The 16,188-nt window shown below is 39.9% G+C and overlaps 1 protein-coding gene across 3 annotated transcripts in view; it reads left to right on the forward strand.

The window, feature by feature from the left end:
* Positions 1–16,188, forward strand: part of THSD7B (thrombospondin type 1 domain containing 7B) — a 777,161-nt gene that overhangs the window by 684,667 nt on the left and 76,306 nt on the right. For all 3 annotated transcript variants that reach the window (XM_058664450.1, XM_058664449.1, XM_058664451.1), the window contains exon 16: positions 4,170–4,320. In XM_058664450.1, the coding sequence (XP_058520433.1) occupies positions 4,170–4,320 (151 nt within the window). The remainder of the gene's footprint in view (positions 1–4,169; positions 4,321–16,188) is intronic.

The raw sequence follows: 16,188 nt of genomic DNA on the forward strand, positions 1-16,188 counted from the left end.
GCAAATAAACAGGAAAACCTAAAGGAAATGGATAAAATCCTAGTTTCATAGAAACTACCAAGATTAAATCAAGAAGACAACAAAAACAGACTCATAGAAAGTAGTAAGATTGAAGTGGAAATCAAAAGTCTTCCATTGAAGGGGAAGTCCAGGACATGATAGCTTTACCACTGAGTTCTACAAAATGTTGAAAGTAGAAAGTAACTTCAGTAATCCAAAATTGGTAATCCAAAATTCAGAATGGAACTCTACCAAAGTCTTTTTATATGGCTAGCATTACTTTAATACCAAACACAAAGGTAGGACACAAAAAGAAAAGCACAAGCCTATATCCTTAGTAAACATAGATAACAAAGATTCTGAGTAAATTTGCAAATCAAATTGAAAACCATATAAAAATTTTATGTCATAATTAAGTGGGATGTGCAACAAAAATGCAAGGGTGATTTGGCTTTCACAAATCAATAGCCATCGTAAATTATGTCAATTAAATGAATAAAAACCACAAGATCATTTTAATAGACATGGAGAAAGCATTTGATAAGATTCAATACCCCTTTACCATAAAAAACATTTCACAAATTTAGGTATACAAGAATCATTCCTTAAAATTATGACGGCCATATATCACAGACCAACAACCAATACCATCCCAATAGTGAAAAGCTGAGAGTATTTCCCTTCAGACAAGGATGTCTATATTATCCACTTGTACTCTCCATATTACTGGGACTTCAGCTAGAGCATTTGAGGGAGGAGAAGCAAATAAATGAGCATCATAGTTGGAAAAAAAAATCAAATGGTCCATGTTTACAGATGACATGATACTGTACATGGAAAAACCTGAACACTATGCTAATAAGCTCATAATATTGATCAACCAACTTTACGGAGTTGTATACTTATTACAACATTAACAAACAGAAACAGTAGCTTTTTCTGGCTTGATTTTTTTTTTCAAACTCATAGAAAAAGAAATGCCATTTACAATAGCAACATAAAGTATTTAAGAATAAATGTGCCAAAAAAGTGGAAGACCACTACAATGGAAATGATCAAATGTTGAGGAAAGATATTATCAAGGACATTAAAATGGAATGATATTTCTTGTTCATGACTTGGATAAATCAACATCATTAAAATACCTATACTAAATAGCTAATATATAGATTAGTACTGAAAATAATATCTAATCTACAAATTTGATGTAATGTCTAAAAAAATACCAATGTCATTTTTTTATAGAATTAGAAAAAGCAATCCTCAAATTCATAGGCAATCCAAAATACACAGAATATCAAAGCAATCTTGAAAAAGAATAAGCTAGCAGCATCACAATTCTTTACTTAAAATCACACAATGTAGCATGCTGCTGGCCTATGTCATGGTTTTACAATACCTAGATCAGTGTGATGCAATATAGAGCCTAATAAATTAGCCTGCATACAAACAACCACCTGAGTTTTGAAAAAAGTGCTCAGACCAGACAGTGGAGTAAGGATAATGCCTTCAACAAATGAAGATGTATATATGTAGAAGAATGAAATTAGATCGATACTTTGTATCATATGGAAAAAATCAACTCCAATTAAATAAAAGACCTAAATTTAAGACTTGAGACTATGAAGTTGATGCAAGAAAGAGTAAGAGAAATTTCAAGACAATGATGTAGGAAATATTTGTAGCAACACTGTTGATAATAGCTAAAATTTAAATCAACCAAACTGTCATCAGATGAATAAAGAAAACATGTTTATATACACAAAGGAATATTATTCAGCCATCAAAGAAATGAAACTAACATTTGGGGTAAGATGGATTCCACTGGAGAAAATAATTCTGAGTGAAATAAAGCAGACCCTGAAAGACAAATGACATATTTTTCTCTCTTATGTATGGGAGCTGAAGTTTAAAAAGCAAACTGCTGGAGGCCAGCTCCAACCGAGTTCGGAACTCAAGAAGGGTGCGTGAAATAGGCGTAGACAGAAAAGAAACGGACCTCTCCAATCTGAGAATCATAAAGGACAATGAGAGAAAGCTGTCTGCTTTATTTATACAGAAGCAGTCACAAACTCTGGCACAGACCTTTTACATCTTGGTGCTGCATCCACTCAACCTCAGACTGCAGGGCCCTAGTAGTACAATTACAAAATTTTCTTTAGGGGCAATTTGACACGGCTTCCAGGGGGGCACAATTTACAACAGGTGAATGAGGAAGGATTATGCGTTCCTTGCTTATCTCGCCTTGCCAGCCCCTACCTGCTTTCCTCACATCTGGGTTCCAACCTTGGCGCCACCTGTGACAATCAGACTCCCATCTTGAATTATCTATGGGTTAATAACTCTGGGGCCTTGGTTTATGGGGATTGGTTCCATTGGCATTAGTTGGCCATTAGGCCTGCAAGCTCACACAATTTGTTAGCTAAGCAAGTAGAGCAGGAGTTATAAAGGCGAAAAGAATTGCAGTTAGCAATGAGCTATGTTTACTCCATTTTGATTTCAACTCTACAATGGACAAGTGGGTGCTTCCAAGGATAAGTCTGCAAATTGTTTCACCTTAAGGCAGGCATTATCCATTCTGATGTTGCAGCCAGGAATTCCTCAGTAAACAACACGTATTAATCAGTTATACACTCCTACTACAGTTCTCATTCTACAACTTATCAGTTAGAGGAGAAAATATATCACAGAAGGAGAAACCTAAAGATCAAGGAAAGAGAACCCTAAACAGAGATTCCCACTACACCCATGGACTCAATAACCCTAAATTAGCTTGAAAGCATGTATTACGATGCTAGTACAGACATTCTTTAGCTCTTCCAGCCAAAGAGCCGTAAGAGCAACTGAGACAGCATACATTGTTAAAGGTCCATTCACCCAGTCTTTGTCAGCAACATTAACATCCAAGCTCACATTGGTGTAAAAACCATCTCGCAGGAACAAACAATGCCTCAATAGATTACAGAATTCTTAGCAGGGTGGGGTGGCTGGGTGTTCCTGCAAAGGGAGTTGGAACTGCCTTCAGGTGGTTGCAGAGGTGCCCTGCCATGCAGTGGGAAGCTCCCCCGGGCCCTGCCAAACAGGGGAGCTGTTCTCTTCACACCTTCCTGTCATCCACACCTACTGCATGGACCCCATCAGCAAACAAACATGAAAAAATGTGTCTATCAGTATCACCATAAATTTAGTTTTGTAAAATTTTGTTTTATATTTTAGTCAACCCAGTGGTTAATAATGTCATAATGTGGCCAGTCATAAGATAATCCTCCACTGCCAGTGTCAACATCCCATATGGGCTCTGGCTTTGTGTCACAGTCACTCCATTTCCAATCTGCTTCCTTTATTATGGTCTGGGAAAGCAGCAGAAGATGACTCAAGTCCTTGGGTTCCTGCATCCATGTGGGAGACCCAGCAAGTCACTCCTGACTTGGATAGCAAAGGTCTAGCCATTGCAGCTCTTTGGGGAGTGAACAGAGGATGGAAGACCTCAGTGTTTCTTCTTTACTCTGTAAAATCTGCTTCAAATGAAAATAAAGAAATCTTTTCTTTAAAGAAATGTATGTCCTACTACTGTAGTTTTAAAGATCTATGAGTGTAAAAAAAAAAAAGATCTATGAGTGAAATTGTCATTATTTGTTTCAATTAGTGTGTAGTTATTACATACAGCCCACTAAAGTGGTTTTGCTTTTTACTTGTTAAACTTGTATATGATATAATATTAAGCCTTTTTCTGTAGTGTGAATCTAAGATATCTTATCCCAGATGTTAAAAAAAAACCTAAGATACTATATCAGAGGAAGGGATGGGTTTCCTCAAGAGAGCCATCAACACTTGTTACAGTAAAAAGAACTATCTCTCAATGAGGGGATGGAGAAGAGAGGCTCCAGATTTCTTTACAGCAGGAATTCTTCAAGGGTGATGAACTTCTCCCGTCTTTTTTGTTCATTTTTGCTCTGCTGAACAAAGGGTTCTGTGGAGTGGATTATCACTCTTTGAAAGTCCCTGGCTGAAGAAGGAATGTTGATTCTTTTTCCCCTCCCTGGTTTCTCTGCTGCTCTTACTTTCAACTGACTGCCTTTGAGATGCCAGTAACTATGAAAATCACAACTGTTTTCTATTTTCTCTCTGCTGTTACAAGTAAGCTAGCTCTCTGTGGTCTTGTCTTACAGGTGTGTGAATACGGCAGACAGTGAAGGTGGCACAGTGGCTAACAGCTTATGTGACCAGGACACAGCTCCGCCAGACAGCCAGCCCTGTTCCATCCTGTGCCCCAGTGAGTGTGTCATGTCTGAATGGGGACCATGGAGCAAGTGCCCCCAGGTAATTTCTCTCCTTTTGTCGATGTTTCAGTTCTCTAGTGCCAGCTTTGCTGTTGTTCTCTGTACATTCACAGCACTGCTCTTCAAGCCCTTCTGCTCATTCCATGTGAGATAGCTCTCGAGAAAACCAAGAGAGGGAGAGGAAAAAAAAAAGAATAAAGAAAAGGAAACAATTTTCTGCAAGTGAGATTGAGCATTTTAAAATGCTTGTACCTCTTAGCCCTTTATTGTGGGAACACGAGTGAGGAAAATGAGTCTGTAATGATCGCACCAGGCTTTGGCTGCACACTCATTGTTCAAGGGGTCTTCTTTGGTGTGAAAATGATTCTCATTATGATTTCTTGGTTCTATCCCATTTTTTATCCTGAAAGAATCAATTATGTCTTGGAAGCTCAGCTCTACTTTGCCATTCATCTTCTGCGAGTGATGATCTGCTTTTGCCTTTAGCTTTTTTTTTTCATATTCCATAAAAACAAGGTATCCTTTTTTAGTGTTTCTACATCTTCCCAAATTACACTACCACAAAGGATTTGCCTATATTTTTGTTCATTAAAAAAATGGACACACACCATGAGAATGGAAAAACCGAAGTTCTTCAAGCAGCCTAATTCAGCATCACAGTGCCTAATAATGAATTTTAATATTTTAAACATACATCTCCTAAAAGATGGGAAACAAAAATACATATTAGGAACATATTATATGGATTCAAACATGAGGCAAAAAATGAGGACTTTTTTAAATCCAGTACTCTTGCTGATAATTTGTAGTAAAATTATAAAATTAGAAAATACTTTTGGAATTATTTTTTGAAGTTTTTAATTATTGCTTCTTTAGTAAGTTGTGTAACCTTATTCTTAGCAGTATTCCTTTAATTTAGCTCTTGAAAGGGCATTCCCTGTTACTGTTCTGCTATTTGTTGAATCCCTTGAAATGTAACACACAACTAAAATGAAGAGACATCAATAGAAGAATAATCTGTCCGATGAAGCCAGAACTTTTGCTCTTGTATTCTTACCTCACTTACTTTAAAAGAATTAAGATTGCAGTTGGCCTTAATATTTCCGTTTTCTAAGATGCAGTATCTAAGAATAAGTTATTTTAGCTGTGCCTATGATTGCTTGATGACTCAATATACATCTTCACGCTTTAGAATGCATAGTTAACAGAATAATTAGCAAACTGAAGAAATTTAAACACTGTGGTCATGTTCTTTGTCACTTTCTAATTTAGTCACACAAGGCTCTGTTCAATGTTAGTCATTTTGGTACAACAATGTTGCCCTCTTAAGTCAAGGTCCCTGGTAATTGGACTGAATACCTCCTGGAGAGGCAAACCACACAGGCTGGCAATGGGTTGGCATTCTGCATTTGCATCTTTTGGGTTTGTATTTTCTGTAGGCTTTGTCTTTCCATGTGCAATCATTGTATTTTTGAAAAGTTTACAATTGGGAGATAAAGGAAATATTTCAACATTTTTGTGTGTATCTAGAAGATGACACAGTTGTTCAGTGTGAATTGAGAAGGCTACTCCTTCAACTGCTGGTAGATAATAGTAATAACAGCTATGGGCGCAGCTCGACCGGCTTTTCAGAGCACTTGTCCGTGGTTGCTTATTTTGGGACTCATGAACTTGAGAGATAAGACACAAAGAAATCTTTTATTATTATTATTATTATTATTATTATTATTATTATTATTTGGCATAAGGCTCAATTCAATCAGACCTATATCCAAAAACACAGCCCTGAACAAAAAGGGTTATTTCCTTATGGATCTTTTTTAACTTCTTTGTTTGCCATATATCATTACACACACTTTTGTTAGGATGTCTTAATGCTACATAGTGATTATAGAAACTGCTACAAAACTGTGCATGCGCATATAGTTACTGATCAGGTTGGCATCACTGGAACAGTGGCTGGAATTGAGCATGTTTTAGCAGGGTATTATCAGCTTTGTGCTGAGTGATGTTCTGGACCATTGAATGAATCAACCATTTCAATAACTGAATGGTGCATGGTCCTAGATAGACAAAGAAAAAATGTTACGAATGGTGAGAAGAGACACAAACCAAGATTACCCAGGAGGAATTTTGGAGCCAGTTTTTCAAGGGTCTGAGTTCATCATTGACTTCTGGGTGTTATTCCAGCTTGCCAACAGCATCATGAACAAGACTGGATTGAGTCAATTAAAAGCAACATTTATCTTTTGTTTCATTCTGCCAAGCTTTGAGAGTGCCCAAGGGTGTGGCACCTGTTGAGTGGTTGTAGGTGTTTATATATGAAGGTACTTGAGAGAGCAAGAGAAAGAGAGGCTTAAATCCAGGCAAAGGATTTTTTTACTTAGTTAAGAAATGGCCTAGGACCACTTAGATGTGGTAGGGTTACCCTGTGAGGGAAATGGAACTGAAGTTTTATGCAACTTAGGTGTGGGGCATGGGAGAAGGAGACAGCTATTCAGTTATGCATATGCAAGTGACCTGTAGCTAGCCCAGGAGACTCAGCATGGTAGGCTGAGACAAGGTCATGGGTTCCTGTAGGGCATCCCAGACATTCCTGAGGAGATGTGGCCAGGATGAGCCTTTTTGGGTTGATTTTCTCTCTGCCTCATGGGTGGAAATGTGGTTAGAGAGGTTTAGCCAACTCCCAGTCTCAGTGCTGAGCCAGCTACAGCCAGATGCTGGGGATGAGGGAGAAAGTGGACCATGTACCTTCACCATCAGATAACCAACAAAACATGTAGGGCAAATTTTGGTGATCATGCTATCTGTCTTTTAAGTTGAAAGAGCTGACTTTAATATAATTTCCATCTAATTTCATCCAAATTAATCTCATGCAGCACTCAGCTTCCACAAACCTACAATATGCTTACTGCTTCAGTTCTTCTATGAAAAGTTTTTCTATCAGGTCTGGCACAACGGTTCAGAGACTAAAACCCTCACCGTCGGCATGCCCGGATCCCATGTGGGCACCAGTTCACGTCCCAATTGTTCCACTTCCCATCCAGCTCCCTACCTGTAGCCTGGGAAAGCAGTAAAGGATGGCCCAAAACCTTCGGGCCCTGCACCTGTGTGGGAGACCTAGAAGTACATGGCCCTGGACTCCTGGTTTGGATGAACTCAACTTTGGCCATTGTGGCCACATGGAAAATGAACCAGTGGATGGAAGGTCTTTCTCTCTGTGTCTCTTCTCTATAAATCTGCCTTTCCAATAAAAGAAAAAAAAGAAAAAAAACTTAAAAGAAAAAAACTTTCTATCAAGAAGTTCTTTTAACCTTCCTTCACCAAGAATACATTCTCAAGCTTACAGGTTGCCCCACAAATCTGTTTCCTACCTATTGGTTCTTTCTAGTCTTGTCACAAATAATCCTCAATGTGTATAAATTAAGAGAGAAGCATCTTTTAGAAGCACTTACAAAATTTTAACCCATACTTACTTTAAAGCAGTTTTAAATTCTGAAAATGTTAAAGCAGTTTTATTGGAACATTGGATGAGGCACGTTACTAAGATTCTGTCAACTCTAGGAATCTCAAGGAAATATTCCACCTAGAAAGCAAGACATTTAAGCATAGTCCTAAATAATGTTATGCTAGTATACCTAAATATTTTTGAGAATCACCTGTAGATAACAAAAATTCAAACTGATCATTATTATAATACAAACATATCAGTTCATAGCACCTTAGGAAGTATAGCAGTTTTTGCACAGAATTTTATTAGGCTGTGGTGATTGGAGAGCTCTATAGCTTAACAAAAGAAGTGTTGACAAATGGAGAATAGATGAATCTTGAATTGGTGGACTAAAACACTTCTATAGCTTAGCAAGTGAGAAAATGTGAACTCTTTGGATCAGAGCAGGCAGTGTCGGAAAAAACTCAGCATAGAGATTAGAAAACATGGCCCTGCAGGGCGTCTGTCCAGTAGTAAAAATAGGACGCTAAAATGAACCCTGTTTTAATCAATACGTGTCTTTTTAAAATGATGACTAAGGATATAGGCAAAATGAGACAACTGGCATCACTTAGGAGTGAGGACTGTCTGAGACCAGAGGCTGAAGCTTGGCTGCTGAACAGATGCTGGGTGCTCCCTCAGCTCTCTCTCCCACTCCCCTGCCAATGCATGTATTTTCAGACAGAGAGAGCAGAGTGGACAGGTCCTGGTCAGATCAGGCCTAGCAGGAGATCTTAGGCAGAGCTTGAGCAAGGTTAACTTGACTCAAATTACTTGTAAGATTCTTCTTGTGAGAGTGTGCAAAGAGACTGGCTGAAAGAGAGAAGGGAGCAGGGAAATACTAAGCTTGTTGCTCAACAGAGCAACGCTCCCAATTGGCTGGAGGCATTGTAGAACCCCCTACATTGGGTCCCCTTGCCCCATACACAGAAGGCCGGTAAGTGACATTGAGGTGGTATAAGAAAGTAGATATTTATTGCAAGTTGAAGATCTGGGCAGGTTTTGTTTAATTCCCAGGCTGTTAGAGCAATTAGGGGTGAGGTTCTTACTGATGGAAATCAGGGCTGAGAGGTGTGTGATCAGTTGGTGTCCAAATTGCTGGTTGGTCAGTGAAGCTTGTGACTTCCTGTGCGGTCATGTCAGTGAGTAAGCCATGTTGTTTAGGGAACTTTTGGTTTCTCTATGAGCTCCAGTCGGTCTGAATGTTGTATTCTGCCCTTACCTGGAATTCTGCTACACAAATCATGCCAAGATGACATTAGCCATTGAGGTTGTTTTCTGGTCGAGAAGGAGATGATTCCTTGAGTTTGGTGAGTAGACTCCTATAGGGCCAGCTGGGTCATAGCCTTAAGTCAGTGAATTCCTTTTGGTAGAGGACAGGCAAGGACACCTTTGCTAAGGGCTAGCAGACAAGAGGCTGGATCATGCCTTTGCCTGATGGGGGATTCTGTTTCAAGTTGGCTGGGTTAAAAGAGAATGTGCAAAGCCTCTGTTTGAAATGTATGGAAACAGATTTTGGCCACCAGGACAAAGCAGAGGAAATGATAGAAGGTGGCTAGACATGGAGCATACTTTGGAGCATTTTGTCCTCATGGTGTTGTATTTGTTTCTGTTGGCTAGCTCTACCAAATATGTTCCTGGAGATGGCTGGAGCAGAGGCTTTGTCTTCACAGAAGCCAGAAATTAGATGTGAGGTAGAGGGAGAAGTTGTTCTTCAGAGCAGATAGTACCTGTCCAGATGGAAAGAGAGAAAATTCTCAAGGAGGAGAATCAGAAAGGTTACAGAATGAAGGGTAGTTATGGAGAAAAAGATGGGCCTGGATATAGGGAATCTCACATCATTCGTCATTACTCTGTGTAGGATTCTCAAGACCACTGAGAATTTTTAGGCTAAGAATGATTAATTCTGGCCAAACTTTGTTGCTGAAGAAAATGAACTCTTTTGGCTTTATCTTCCCTCTGAGGCCCAACTTGCAGGTTTTTTTTTTTTAAAGAGGAGAGACAGAGAGGAAGATCTTCTGTCTGATGATTCACTCCCCAAGTGAGCTGCAACAGGCCAGTGCTGCGCCGATCCGAAGCCGGGAACTTGGAACCTCTTCCGGGTCTCCCACGCGGGTGCAGTGTCCCAATGCATTGGGCTGTCCTCAACTGCTTTCCCAGGCCACAAGCAGGGAGCTGGATGGGAAGTGGAGCTGCTGGGATTAGAACCGGCGCCCATATGGGATCCCGGGGCTTTCAAGGCGAGGACTTTAGCTGCTAGGCCACGCCTCCGGGCCCCCAACTTGCAGTTTTTAAGAGACAGTCCTTTACCTGAAATGTCAGGATTGTTTGGACCCACAGATTCAGCAACATGTGGATAAGGGAAGGGAGCTTACTCATATGACGTTACTTGGGAAGGAGTCACTGCAACTGACAATGTAAGTTCTGAGTCTCCTTAGAAGAGAGACTCCCCACATGTAGGCCAGTACCTTCATGCTAAGTTGGGGTAGATGAGCATTTCCCACATTTCGTGGAAGTAAACGAGAGGGTAACCAACCAGCCTGGGACATACGAGGGGAGGTGAAGCAGTCACAACCTTCAGGCGGGGTGACAGATGCCTGTTACCAGTCTGGCGGGCTGAGAATCCAGTCTGTTGTTGGATGGAAAGGAATGATTCAACAGAAGGACTCCGAGAGTGAACCACTCAGAGCAACAAGAAAGTATAAGCATAGAGTCAGGATGTTCTGGGGAGATGTCTCCTTAGACCCATCTGAGTCACTCCAAGGAGAGTTCTCAAGGAAAAGGCACTTAGAAACCTAAAACAGGAAGTCAGTTTCAACTACCCCCCCACTGACCTAGGCCACCTCATCCCAGGTTTCAGCACCATTGTGTTTGATTTTTAGGTTAAGGTTTAGGATTTTAGGGTTCATTGAGGAAAGGAAGGTGACCTATTAAAGTAGAGAAGGCTTTGTTCAGGGGAAATAGAATAGAGGGAAAAGGAGAAAGTAGGGCTGGAGTTTGCCTGGACAGAGGCAGAAGGTTTAAAACCAGGTTTCATTTCTGGCTGTTTTCTTTCTCAGATCACAAGCAATTATGCAATGTAAATGGAAACTTGCAAATGATAAAAAAGTATGTTAATCAGGCCTCATACCTGATTACTGTCCCTATCTCTAGATAGACAGCATAATTTTAATAAGTTATGAGATCTTAGCATAATGCCCCGATATCAGGCATTTCATCAGTCCTTGGTGATGAGGATCATCATCTTAGCAGAAGCAACAAACTGATTCATTGTACCTGGTGTCTAATAGCACTCCAATGTGCAGTTCCCAAGGGAAAGGACACAGTCGTTCATAATCACCCTCTGTGCTGATTTAAGGATTCCACTTGCTGCTGTTGTAGGGTTTTCAACCATGGGTATGGCAGCAACCTCAGTTCTTGTCTCGCAGGAAAGAAGAATTTTCATGCGGACAGTTTAGTTTTAAAGGAAGATTTATTAGAAAAGGTAAGAAAGGCGGCTCCCGTTCTAGTGATGGGAGGGGGCTTTGACATAGAAAAGACCCTTACCTCCTGACATGGGGCAGGAGGAAAAGAGAAAAAGACCCTAGACCTCTGCCATTGTGGCAGGGGAAGACAGAAAAACCCCCACCTCCTGCCATCGTGGCAGGAGGAGGAAAGAGAGAAATGCCCAAATTAATGGTGGGGAAAGCATCTTTTAAAGCTTCATCTCAAAGATATTTCTCCATAAACAAAGGTGAATTCCTGTTTTACACAGTACCTGACCCTGGGACAAAAGGCCAAAAAAGGTGTCAGGCTACTTCCTTAGTCCCTTGGTAATGATAAAGAGGCCAGTCTGAAACTACTCCCTTAGCAATGGCCAGAGACAAATTGGGCTGACACTTTAGGTAAGGATGGAACATTAATGTCGCCCTTGTCTCTTGGAGAAGCGTGTTCTGGTGAATCTAAGACGTGGTGAGGGAAATACCCTTTCATATTTGAGAAAAAAGATAATGACTTGGGGACTCAGAATACCCTAACTTCCTACTACCCTGTCTAACTCCTCTCTCAGTTACTTTACCAAATTGTTCGTTGATGACCTGCAGTATAACATATGTAAATGAAATTAATTCTCTGTGGGTTTTTGTTTGTTTTCACCTCCCTAGTTCCTTCAGAGTCAAACATGTAAGTTGAATGTGTCCTTATGTATGACTGTGGCAAGTGACTTAGACCTATGTGTTTCTGGTTGCTTATCAGAAAAGAGGGACCACAAGAACGGTTTGTCTGTATTGTTTAAGCATTAGATATAATCTGTCTGAAGCAAATACCACACTGTATTACTAGATAAAGCATTTTAAGGAAGCAAAGGAGGAGAAAGAGAAGGACAAAGTGAGAAAAAGTCCTTGCCTCTCTAAGGGACAATATGGTAGAAGACCAAGGAGACAGGTCACAGAACATTTTCTAAGCTGTAAAGTAAAAATCTCTTCCCTTGAGTAATATAAGTTATTGTTTCATCTCACAGAAATATAATGTAGCATCTATTATTGAAAAATTGCTTATGTCCAGTTTAATAGTAGTTTTCCCAAATATGGCGTCGGGCACTGAACTGAATGAATATGTTACTGACCTGGCAGCAGCTGCCCATGCAAACCATACAGAGAAGCAAACAAAACAAGAACATTAAACATCTTCTTGGCATCATTTAAAATCATATTACAGGGAGCTGGAGATGAAATGGATCAAGAAAAAAATCCAATTCAAGGAGGAATCTGAAGAAAATGGAAAACCATGTGTTTTGTTTATTTCATGTTCTTCTCTTTCTTGTTCTCTTAACACGTTTCTTTAATTCCTTTATATTTCAACATAATTACTTTTTCATGAATAGTTTATTTGAAAAAAAGGTATAGAATCTTAATAAAAATTCTTTCCAACAGTGTTTCCTTCTAAACAGCATGTCTATGTGTGGAAATATAGCTATATGCGCCCAGGCATGCGTACATTCAGACACAGAGAAATCTATATGCCCATTTACTAGAATATTGATTGTCCAGTGTCTTTGATAGTTTCCGTTGTGTATGTACTTGTTATTTAACAAAGAGCTCCCCTCTACTGTTTAACTCCTGTAGTGGTTTGCAGTGGACAGGCAAGGACCAGGTTGCTGCTGGAGCTGGGTTCTCAATCTGTATCTCCAAAGTAGGGGGCAGGGACTAACTGAATTGATTCTCACTGCTGCCTTCAAGCGTCTGCATTAACAGGAAGCTGGAATTGAGAACAGAACTTGATTCTAATGAGAGTGTGGGCCTCCTAACTGATGGCTTAAAGAGTGATTGAATGCCCGTCCTCTGTTCTCCCAATTTTTATGCAGATGCTATTTTATTGAAAATTATGCTGTTGCATATTCATAGAATAATTTATTCTACAAGAGACACGTCTAAGTTATTTGATTCAGATGTTTCTTTTAGAACACCTAAAACTGCTCATCCCAGCTGTATCTGAACAAATATGGAGTTGTTTTCATTTATGCTACCAATCTAGCAGAGATTTCCCATTGAATAATACATACGTTTTATTTATGTCTGCCCTTGTAGGGTTGCCAACAGAATTTATTAAACAGTAATACTAATAGAAGAAGCAAAGAGTATCTGGAAGATAAATTTCCAGACTGATGCATAGTTCACAGAAGCAAGGCTTAGAAACCCTCTTCAACTAGGTGACTTAGGTTAGCAAAACTATTTGAACTTGAATTGATTCTCCAGCTCAGTACTTCACGCAAGAGCTAGAACTGTAGCCAGGCATCATCCTCAGACAGTGGAAATTGGAGATCATTAAAGAGTGGTCCAAATAAAACCTTATGATCAAACAATGACTCAAATCTTTGTATTGTCACCAGGACAACCTCTGAAGAAGGATCACAAAGGAAGACTTTGCAAAGAAACTACAAAGGACTTATGTGAAAGTGAAATCTATTGAGCTACAGTCTTAATATTGTGCTTCCAAAATGTACCTTCTTTCTACTTTCCACCCTTTTCTCTCATTCTTTATGTATGCATGATACACTTGCAAAAGCCATGGCAGAGCCCTGCCATTATTCCTGCCAGCAAATACTACGCTTTGAAAGAGAAAATAAAAGTGTGCCAGTTTTCTGATAAATGATATATAATTAAGAATGTGAGATTAAGAAAATTATATTTTCTTAAGGTACTTCTGTGATATTTTTGGGAAACGATGTGATCAGTGATAGTGTGTTACTGACGACTCCAAGTTTTCATCCCCCTAGCACATCCAGTTGTGTTCCAAGGAAGTCATTTACCCCAAACTTTGTGCTAGTGCTCAGCTTCAGGTGCCTCGCCAGCCTCTCCTAGGAGACTGTAATGAGCAGGTGACAACCTGCTTTTGTCCCCAGGAGAAAACCTAGTGGTTAAAACCCTCAGGCTACCCACTGTGTTTCTTTGATTCAAAGGTAAAAACCAGAAACCAATGTGATAGTTTCTTGTCACTTGGGCCACACTTTCTGATTGTTTCTGCTAACCTGATAGTGAGTCTTGTCAGAAGACATTGTTCTTCCTGGGCTTGCAGAATATGTTAGTGCCATGTGCAGTGGCACTTGATTTCAAAAATCACTGGAAGCTTTGCCAGATTAGAGTGCTTTATTTTATGTAGCAAACAGCCAATGGCCATTTGATAAAAGCCATCTGAGTTGCTAAAGTTTTTGAAATTTAATATACTTGTTTTAATTCTCCATCATATCTATGTGAAGTACAAAGTAAGGTCCTATTCTTAGCATTGTGCCACAGAAATACATGAAATTGCCTTTCTTTATAGCAATAAAAACTAAATTAGCAAAGAAAATATCTTAGCTCCCTGTCATTTTCCTTTTCTTTCCCTTTTGTTCCTCCTCTTTCCCTGTTTCTCTCCTTCCGCCCATCTCTATTTTATAGTAAAATTATTTTCTTAAATATGTATTTATTTATTTCAAAGGCAGAGTAAGAGTTTGAGGAGGAGAGTCAGGGATAGAGGTTTATTCTGTAATGGCCACTGTGGTCAGGTCTGGGCTGTGCTGAAGCCAGAAGCCAGGAATTCCACCCAGGTCTCCCAGGTGGGTGGCAGGATCTCAAGTACTTGATTCATTGTGCTTTCCAGTTGCATTATCAGGCAGGTAGATTGGAGGTAGAGTACTCAGGACACAAATTAGTACTCCAGTGTAGGAGGCTGGCATGCCAAATGGCACCTTAGCACACTGCACCACCAAGCCAAACCTTTACCCAGCTTCATAATAAAACTCCTTATGTTAAAAATGACAAATATAGTGGTGCATATGAAGTCTCAACTTGTAGTGCCAACACCCCGTATTGGATTGCCAGCCAAGTCCTGGCTAGTCTGCTTCCAGTCCAGCTTCCTACTGAGGCACCTGGAAAAGCACTGAAAGATTGAGATGCACTTGGGCCTTGCCTTCCATTTGGGAGACCTAGATGGAGCTTCTGGGTCCTGGTTCCAGCCTGCCCCAGGTCTGTCTGCTGAATCCATTTGGGAAGTGAGCCACCAAGAGGAACATTTTTCTCTCTGATTCCTTTGATCTCACCCAACCTTTCAAATAAATAATTTTAAAAAACTAGTATAATAAGCCCTGTACATTGGTCACTTTGCGTCAGCAATAATCTACAAGTGAGAAAACATTTCTCCTCCCTCAATTCTCTTTTTTTCTAATAGCACACCATAGAATATATCACACATTTCATACCATTTTGTCCATAAATACTTCTTTATAGCTTCCTAGGAATTAATAGTTAATCATAACAACTAAACATAACCGGGTAGAGGATAATTCAGAGAACTGGAGAAGGGCCAGCACTGTGGCACAACGGGTCGGTCACTCTCAGCAACACTGGCATCCAGTGTCAGAACTCCCGTTTGATCCCCAGCTTCTGGGCTTCCAATTCAGTTCCAAGCTGATGCACTTAAGGAAGAAGTGCAAGATGGTACAAGGGCTTGGGCCTCTGTTGCCCAGTTGGAGTTCCAGATGGAATTCTAAGCTTTTGGCTATGACTTATCCCAGTCCTATTACAGGCACATGGGGAGTGCCTAGCAGATAGAAATTTCTCTCTCTCTCTCTCTCTCTCTCTCTCTCTCTCTCTCTCTGTCCCTCCCTCTCCCTCCCTCCATCTCCCTGCTCTCTTTGCCTTTCAAATAAACAAATCAATAATCTCTTTTAAAGAGAGATAATCGGAGAGTACTGAAATTTTCACTTCCAGTGGGGAAATATCTTTGGATTAAATGTACGCATTACTTGTAAATAGCTTTTAAAATGGCAAAGTTATATAACAGCATTTTAAGTCATTGAGTAGCACATATCAGAGGCCCTTGATCACTGAAGGAAGAAGACTGCATAAAATAAACTTGGATGGTAGTAATGTTGAGATGACAAGGCAAGGAATGAGATTCCAA

Source organism: Ochotona princeps, chromosome 5, assembly GCF_030435755.1.
Source record: "Ochotona princeps isolate mOchPri1 chromosome 5, mOchPri1.hap1, whole genome shotgun sequence".
Taxonomy (NCBI): Eukaryota; Metazoa; Chordata; class Mammalia; order Lagomorpha; family Ochotonidae; genus Ochotona; species Ochotona princeps.